At 40.9% G+C, this 10,091-nt stretch overlaps 1 protein-coding gene across 1 annotated transcript; it reads right to left on the reverse strand.

The window, feature by feature from the left end:
- Positions 1-318: 318 nt before the first annotated feature.
- Positions 319-822, reverse strand: LOC130677765 (uncharacterized). Its single transcript, XM_057484621.1, has one exon. It carries the CDS (start codon positions 820-822, stop codon positions 319-321), a length of 504 nt encoding a protein of 167 aa, XP_057340604.1.
- Positions 823-10,091: the final 9,269 nt, after the last annotated feature.

Here is a 10,091-nt window from a genome sequence, read left to right on the forward strand (position 1 = left end):
AACCGCGACAAAATAACCGCGACTAAATAACCGCGACAAAATAACTGACGACAAAATAACCGAATGACAAAATAATCGTTCAACACGATAACACCACATATTAATTATATTCAACCAACATATTTTTTTACATCGTTACAATTATATTAGTATTGGAAAATCACATTTAACTTTTAGTCATGAATTAAACCTAGTATTAAACATTTTTTTCTGTAACAAACTTAGTTAATAATTAATAATCACAGTCGTATCATTAATATTACTTTTACATATCAAATATAAAACATTTTATCAAATTCTTTTCAAAAAACTTTCAAATTACAACATAAGAATTGTCGCAATATCATGTAAATATTTAATTATTTTATTACGATCATATGATAATACAGTATTTTTTAAACGATTATCCAAATCAACATATTCACGTCTACGTTTACTAGCAATGCCTAATCCAATGTCAGCTTGCGTAATAAATACATCAGTTTTTATCTGCTCTGATTTAATTACATCAATAAACTTATTGAAACTGGCATGAGCAACACGGACCTGTTTATTAAAAGAGTTGTGCCATCCCTCAACAGCATTATTACTCCGAATCAAATCATTGATAACAGCTTCATAATAATTCCATAGCCTTAATGCAAAGTACGGCTTTAATCGTGACTTGCCACTCCTAGACAATACACCTATCCAAGTGCGCTCAAAATAATCAAGAATTCCATGCAACTCGGCTTCATGATCTTTGTAATACTTCGTTTCAACAAGTTGATCGAATGCACTTCGAACATCATCAATAGGAACAAATGATAAAGCAAGTAACATGCGTATATTCAACGCAAAACGAATATTAGTGTTAAACTTGCGCTGTAATCCAGTTGACTATATATTTCTGCAGAGGCATTGAAAATAATGAAATAAGCATCCAATAATTTCGGCATTTAGAAATATTGTCTTAAAAGCATTCAAAGAACCATTGTCAAAGTCAAGCATCACTCTCGTAGGCTTCAAAGTAGGCATATGATTTTTCAAGATTGTCAGCGCTTCAGTATAGAGATGTTCTTTTTTGATAGGCAATAACATATACACTAACGGTAACATTTTCATATTTTTCCATCCATGAATTGTATATAGCTGCTTAAACATTACTGGTACAGATGAAAATGTACCATCAGCAGCCCATTGGGATGATTCATTGAGACAATTCAAATTTGATTGAGTAGTTAATATCAAAATACGATTTTTACACTGTCCACTATCATAAAAGAACATGTCTTCGCCTTTTTGATTTATGAAAAACCCATCAGGAATATTCAAATCTTGACAAGACTTCGCAGCAGCAACATCAGGAATATCATCATTTCTAACATTTGCTTTACGTACACGTTGGATATTACGTGTGTTCAAATCTCCCGCGCTCAGCTATTCTATTCTCACCGTCGATATCTTATCGCCGGCATTACCGATCAGTCATCCACTATAGGCGGCTCCGCTAGTCGCATTCTCATTTAAGGGACCGCTAGAGTGGGGATGAAGAAGACGGATGCGCTGTCTCTCTCACTCTTCCAACGCTCTCTCTCACTTATATAGTTACAGTGATTTCATGGCTGACGCCTCGTGCTCTCATAAATCGTCTCGTAATATCATAATCCTTTGCGTTCTCAGTAAAGTTCTCAGTGCTTTTTGTTCAAAATAATTTATAGTAATTATTTATTGCATTATTTTTAGTCTCATTATTAATCTCAGTAGAATTTTGCATTAATTAGTCTCACCTCGTGTACCGGCACTTTTCGCGCCTCGACGCCATCTTGGCCACGTGTTGATCGCGAGTGTAATTCTCATAAAATAAACATTAATGACAGTATATAATCTCAAGTCTCATTATAAATAATTAGCAACAAGTGTATATGTTGTAAATAAAATATTGATAGTGGTTATTAATTAAAATATCAGTGTTAAATGAATTTATTCATTGCCCGCCAATTCACACACACCAGATCCTCTCATCCTCGCACTTAGTAATTAATTATTTATTAATTATTCAAACATTTTTTGGTCCTTCGAACCGGATCGTGTGAATTGGTTTAATAAATTTATTTCAATTAAACATTCTCAGTGACACTAAGTGAAATCAGTGCAGTTTATATTCTTCACTTCAACACAGGTGCATCGCGGAGTACCCTGGACGTGGTACTGCACTTGTGTAAATTAATTAAGGGACACAACAGATTAAATTAATTAATGTGAAGTGTCTAGTGTATAAATTATTTCTCATCTCAGAACAGCGTATCATCATAGCATCGCACCCGTGTCTACTCTGCAGCAGTTCTCAGCGTCTCATCATCGAGCGGAACATTATTGTCAGTTCGTTCCTCGTCTCATTAATATTCTCAATTGAGCATTTTATTTTTTTTGTGTGTCTCGTTTATCTCATTTACAGATATGGCTACTGTACCTAACAGAATTGTTCTGCAGATGCAACGCATCTCAATTTTCACCTCTGTTGCTGCATCCGCTGAAGCCGGTATCATAGAATCACTCTCATTGCGTGCAGCCAACGCAAAGTTGGACCTTCTCACCGAGCACTGGAACAAGTTCACGGAAGACCACGAAAAATTACTCTCGTCGAAGACCGACGTGACGGTCAAACACAAATATTTCACCGACGGTCCTTCCAAAAAAGCCCTCAAGATGTTCCAAGGAGCTCCAGATGCTCTGCTTCACCGCATCCATGAGTTGGAGGCAGCACTGCCCTCATAAGGTAGTGCCTTAGCCAACTCAAGTCTCATCGTGCCAGCTGGAAGTAGGCTTAATGTCCCTACTATCCCTGTGCCAAAATTCTCAGGCAAGTATCAAGACTGGAAACATTTCCACGACTTGTTTGTTTCTCTCATCGGTGAAAATACATCTCTCACTTCTGTGGAGAAGATGTATCATCTCAAATCGGCATTGGAGGGTGATGCCGCCCGTCTCATCGCAAATATAAGAGTCACTGGGGACTCGTTTGCATCTGCCTGGGACGCCGTCGTACAGCAGTATGACAACAAGCGTCTGCTCATCTCAGCGCAGCTGGACAAGCTGTTCAGCATTAGACCAGCTGACAGCAATTCTGCCAAGCAGCTCAAGTCCATCATCAACACTGCCAACAAGGCAGTGCAAGCTCTCAAAGCTCTGGGATCGCCCACCGAGCATTGGGACCAGATTCTAGTCCACTTCATCGTCCAGAAACTGCACCTCTCATTACGTGAAGCTTGGGAAGTCCATTTGGGCACGTCAACGGAGTTCCCAAGCTACGAGGACCTTCGTAGGTTTCTCACCGGTCGCGCCAGAGCTCGTGAAGCCATGGAGAGTGGTGTCTCACCACGCAAGCCATCTCATGATTCACGCAGCCACCTGGGTACCAAACCTCGCATCTCATCAGCTCAAGTGCACGTTTCAACAGCACCTCAGGCTCAACAATCTCAGCAAGGGCAGTCTCAGTCTCATCAACCTCACACGCAGTCTCATCCAGCACTGCCTAAAAGCACACTCTCATTCAAGTCAGACTATTGTCATTGCTGTGAGGGCAATCATTTCATCGTTGGATGCCCGAGATTCCAGGCAATGTCTCCGGATGAAAGGTTCCAGTGAGCAGCATATTCTCATCTCTGTCGAAACTGTCTTGGCGCCCACAGTTTCGAAAACCGCAATCTAAGGGCCGTCGTCGCTGCAAGGAGTGCGACGAGCCTCACCACTCAATGCTGCACTACTCTCGTCTCATAAGGCTTACCAAGAAGCCACCTGCAGCAGCTGCTGAAACGCAGCAAGTCTCATCACCACCTGCCTCTCATCCCGAAGCTCAGCAGCAAACATCTCAGCAATAACAATTTTGCTCTTCTCACGCAGCAGCTTTCATCTGATCTGACATCAGCCGTGCTCCAGATCACAAGCATGTGACATCTCGACCGACAGTGCTGCTGGCAACCGCACATGCTCTCATCTCTCATCAATCAGGTTCGTCTCATCGTATCAGAGTTCTTATTGGTCCTGGATCAGAACTTACTCTGATTTTTCAAGCTGCTGTTCGCACTTGCAGTCTCATCTCTCAGCCATGCAACATACCTTTGCAAGGAGTTGGCAATATCTCATCAGGGAAAACCTCAGGCATGGTCTCATTCAAACTGCAGTCTACCATCTTATCAGAACACGCATACCTCAACGCACATATTCTCAAAAACATCACAGCGCAGATTCCATCAGTCTCAATATCATCCACTCTTTGGTCTCATATTCAAGATTTAGAACTTGCTGACCCAGATTTCCACAAATCTGGCAAAATTGACCTTCTCATCGGCGCAGATTTCTACGGTCAAATTATCCAACCTGGTCTCATAACAGGAAGTTCATCAGAACCAATCGCTATGCAAACCATGCTCGGCTGGGCAATTCTCGGCCCAGTTCATGAACAATCTCATCATTTACCTAGCCTGTCTCATCATATCATCTCAAATGCTCAACTGCACGACTCTCTCACCAAGTTCTGGGAACTTGAAGAAGTTCCAGAGTCCTGCAACGAAACTCTCACCGTCGAGGAAGCTGAGTGTCAAGCTCACTTCCTATCAACTCATTCTCGAGATGCATCAGGACGATACATCGTCCGTCTACCATTCAAATCATCATATCAGAAGCTAGGTGAATCTCGTCATATTGCGCAGCGCTGTCTCAACCGTCTCATGAAGCGTCTTTCTCAAAACCCAGAACTTCAAGGTCAATATACTGCTTTTCTCAACGAGTATGAATCACTTGGACACATGACTCGAGTCTCATCTACATCGCCTGAACCTTCTCAGGTATATTATTTACCTCATCATTGCGTTGTTTGCGAAGACAGCGAAACCACGAAGTTGAGGGTCGTGTTCAATGGATCAAGCAAGACATCATCAGCCAGCTCTCTCAATGATCATCTGCATATCGGCCCAAGCCTTCAAGCAAAGATCTGTGATGTACTTCTGTACCTCAGAAGTCACAGATACATCTTCTTGACTGACATTATTAAGATGTTTCGTCAAATTCTCATCCACTCTGATGACAGGGACTATCAGCGCATCCTGTGGACAGAGAATGGTCTCACTGTGGCTTATCAACTCAACACCGTCACATATGGCACTCGACCAGCACCATATCTTGCTGGCAGAGCTCTCAAACAACTTTTCATCGACGAAGGGTCTCAATATCCACTAGCAGTGGAACCCTTTCAAAAGGGCAGCTACGTCGGCGACATCGGCGGCGGTGCCGACAATCTCAGCGATCTCAACGACATTCCAAATAATGTCGAAGCACTTTGCAATTTAGGTTGCTTTCCACTAGCTAAATGGAAGAGCAACCACCCTCAGTTCAGCAAAATTTCATCATCACTCAGTCCAGAAGATTCTCATTCATTCTCAGACCACATCTCAAAGATCTTGGGTCTCTCATGGAATTGTCAAGAAGACGTTCTCACATTCACTGGCAAGACGTCTCAAACTCTCAGTATCACCAAGCGCACCATCACCTCAGAGGCTGCTCAGCTATTTGACCCTCTGGGTTTAATCTCACTAGTAATTGCAAAAGCCAAAATCATCATACAGGACCTTTGACTGCAAAAGGTCGACTGGGATGATTCACTCTCACCAGAGCTAGTTCACCGATGGAAAACTTTCCGCGATGAACTACCTCAACTTTCTCATCTCAGAATTCCTCGATGGATCAATCTCATCCCAAATTCATCTGGAATCGAGATTCACGGGTTTTCTGACGCATCTCAAGCTGCAATGTCAGCAGTGATATATCTCAGAGTCTGTCAACCTGGCGAACAGACTAGCATCTCTCTCATCTGCGCTAAAACTAAAGTCGCACCACTTAAACGTCTCACAATTCCTCGACTCGAACTCTCAGCTGCATTATTGCTCTCAAAACTGGCCTCTCATGTCTCATCTACGCTGCAATTCTCTCATGTTCCAACTTATTTGTGGACTGACTCATCAACAACACTTGCTTAGGTTACTAGTGAACCAACAAGATGGAAAGAATTCGTCAAGAATCGAGTTGAAGCGATCCAGCAAAATTCTCCAGATGCACACTGGGGATACATCTCAGGAAAACAAAACCCGGCTGACTGTGCATCCAGGGGTCTAACCGCATCTCAGCTCATCAACCATCAGTTATGGTGGTCAGGACCCAGCTGGCTAGCTGATCCTCCCTCTCAATGGCCATCTCATCATGTTCTCAGTTCAGCAGCAGATGAAACAGAGCAAGTAAACTCAGAACTGAGACCTTGCAAGTCTTATGTCTCTACTAGTCCACCTCTCATGCCACTATCATCTCTCATTCACTCATGGACCACACTCACAGCTCTACTACGGCGTACTGCAACAGTATTCAGAGCAATCTCATGTTTTAAGAAAGTACCTGGTTCCTCACTCAGCATCTCACCTCTCACACCTGCTGAATTACAATCAGCTCTCATTCATTAGATCAAATCAACTCAGCAGGAATATTTCTCATTAGAAATCTCAGTATTATCTCAAGGCAGTACTCTCAAGAAATCTCACTGTTTCACCCGTCTTACCGCATTCATCGATCAAACTGGTGTAATCCGAGTCGGTGGACGTCTTCAAAATTCAGCATTGGATGCTGACAGCAAGCATCCAGCAATCCTTCCCAAGGATTGTCTGCTCTCACGTCTCATCATTTCAGACTCTCATCTACGCCCTTTGCACGGAGGTACCTGGCTTACTTTATCTCATGTTCGCAAGAAGTGTTGGATAATTGGTGGACGAGCTCCAATTAAGAACTTCATCCATCGCTGTCTCACCTGCGCACGAATGCGGGGAGTCAGATCTCAACAGCTCATGGGTCAACTTCCATCTCATCGGGTCTCACCATCTCTCGTCTTCGAGAACACTGGAGTCGATTACGCCGGTCCAGTGTCTCTGAAGTTCTTTCAAGGATGCGGTACTAGATGCTACAAGGGCTGGATCGCTGTCTTTGTCTGTCTCTCAACATCAGCCGTTCATTTGGAGGTTGTCACAGACTACTCCAGTGAAGGCTTTCTCAAGGCATTCCGCCGTTTCACTAGTAAACGGGGAATTTGCCGCACACTTCGAAGTGACTGTGGAACAAACTTCAAGGGTGCTGATCTCATTCTCAAGCAACTTCTCACCGGTGCTCTCAAGGAATCATCTCATCTACAGCAGCATCTCGCCAATGATGGAACCTAGTGGTCATTCAACCCACCTGAGGCTCCTCATATGGGAGGAAAATGGGAGGCTGCAGTAAAATCAATAAAGTATCATCTTCAGCGAACCATTGCTGATACACTTCTCACTTATGAAGATTTCTCAACTTTTTTCATACAAGTTGAAGCTGTTCTCAATTCTCGTCCTCTCAGCGCACTCTCAGAGGATCCGGACGATCTCACTGCTCTCACGCCCGGACAATTCATCCGAGGTGCTGCCATCAACACCATTCCAGAACCTAATCTCACCGCAATCTCAACCTCAAGACTATCTCATCTGCAGCATATACAAGTACGCTTACAGCATTTCTGGGACCGGTGGTCCACAGAATGCTTACAATCTCATCAATCGATCTCAAAATGGAACACCTCTCATTACGACATCGCAGTTGGATCACTTGTCTTGCTCTCAGACGAGCGGTATCCACCAACAGAATGGCCGCTCGCCCGTGTCATCCAACTACATCCCGGTGCCGATGGTCTCATCAGAGTGGTCACTCTCAAAAATGCATCACCAACTCTCAAAAGGCCAATCAACAAACTAGTGCTATTGCCCGTCTCATCGACCACGGAAGATTCTCAGAAATTGTCTCACTTCTCTAATGAGTAGGAGAAGGCGGGGAGAATGTTCAAATCTCCCGCGCTCAGCTATTCTATTCTCACCGTCGATATCTTATCGCCGGCATTACCGATCAGTCATCCACTTTAGGCGGCTCCGCTAGTCGCATTCTCATTTAAGGGACTGCTAGAGTGAGGATGAAAAAGACGGATGCGCTGTCTCTCTCACTCTTCCAACGCTCTCTCTCACTTATATAGTTACAGTGATTTCATGGCTGACGCCTCGTGCTCTCATAAATCGTCTCGTAATATCATAATCCTTTGCGTTCTCAGTAAAGTTCTCAGTGCTTTTTGTTCAAAATAATTTATAGTAATTATTTATTGCATTATTTTTAGTCTCATTATTAATCTCAGTAGAATTTTGCATTAATTAGTCTCACCTCGTGTACCGGCACTTTTCGCGCCTCGACGCCATCTTGGCCACGTGTTGATCGCGAGTGTAATTTTCATAAAATAAACATTAATGACAGTATATAATCTCAAGTCTCATTATAAATAATTAGCAACAAGTGTATTTATTGTAAATAAAATATTGATAGTGGTTATTAATTAAAATATCAGTGTTAAATAAATTTATTCATTGCCCGCCAATTCACACACACCAGATCCTCTCATCCTCGCACTTAGTAATTAATTATTTATTAATTATTCAAACAACGTGACATTGATACAATTTTTGGCAAGCGAGCCACTACTGGCGATGGTACCGTCGCAAGAACATTTTCAATGACCGATGCCGGTGGATCATCATTATTGCGACAACGTTTACTGATTTTTCTTAATACTTTTTTGGCTTCAACAAAAGATATGTCGGCAGCATGATTGTGAATAAGCACCTCACCAATAACATTACCTATTCAATTATAAAATAAGATAAATAAGAAGCAAATAACAAATGAATAATAGAAATAATATTATAAATATTTCATAAAACACACCAGTACGTTTATCACTATCAGTACAAACAGTAACTTTGCAATTAACATCAGAATAATAAGCTCTACAACGCCATGTCACGCTACTTTGATATCTACTTTTGAGGTTAAACATGTACCCATTCAATTGGAGCTGTTTTTTTCCTTTGATAGAAATAATAAATTTTAGCGGCATTATTATGATATATTAATTTAATACACTTTTAACAACAATAAAATATAATGATAATTATTTAAATAAACAATTATATTATTTCAAATAATTTTATACTTTCTTCCAGTTTATACTTTCTTCCAGAGAATGTGACTTAATATAGCGTAGTCTGAAAACACACGAGACACTAACACACACAAATTCGTTAGATGGTGTCCGTCTTACTTACCTATATTAATTATGACAGAGAGCGCCACTGCAGTCAAACTGAGCAGGAATTATAAATTCTTAAAGATTACGACTTATATTTGAAATATTTTATTTTTAAATTTAACAAAAAAAAACAATTTATTGTTCCATATCGCAATTTTATTGAATTAATCATCATTCAAAGATAATGATATAATAACATAATAACGTTCGATAGAAAACGATATCCAAAGTTTTCATAACAATTTTCATGTGATTGTGAGAGTGACACAGAATTTATCCAGAATTTATCCACAACATCAAAGTTTATAAAAAATCCGTAATTATTTTGTACGTATTTATCGAAATATACGCCAACACATAAGCTTTTTACCGTGTTGTGCCCTTATATCATGGTTTTTGTGTGTGTTTATTCGACATTAGACCAACACATAAGCTTGTTATCGTATGCGCTAATAAAGTACGGAAGTTTCATACTCAACATTTAAATTTTCAGCAAATATTCCATTAAACGTTTATTTTGTCATTTGGTTATTTTGTCGTTGCTTATTTTGTCACGGTTATTTTGTCGCGGTTATTTTGTCTGCGGTTATTTAAGCGTGACACCAATTAATCCAGTACGCTGGTAGATTAAGCTGGCGTAAAACTTTTTTCATTGTCTGTATTATCAAATCCATATTTCGCTGGAACGTTCCTGGTGCTGTGGACAGTCTAAACGGCATTCTGACGAATTCGAATGATCCCATTCCTTCTACAGCAAACGCAGTATACTTGCGATGTTTTGGTTTAATCTGAATTTGATAATAAGCATTAGTACAATCAATTACACTTCGGTACGCACCTTTTCTGATTACTTCGAATGATGTATCAATTCTTCTCATCGGATAATTTACAATCTTCATGATTTTATTAAGTGGTCTGT

The sequence above is a fragment of the Microplitis mediator genome, chromosome 11, assembly GCF_029852145.1.
Source record: "Microplitis mediator isolate UGA2020A chromosome 11, iyMicMedi2.1, whole genome shotgun sequence".
Taxonomy (NCBI): Eukaryota; Metazoa; Arthropoda; class Insecta; order Hymenoptera; family Braconidae; genus Microplitis; species Microplitis mediator.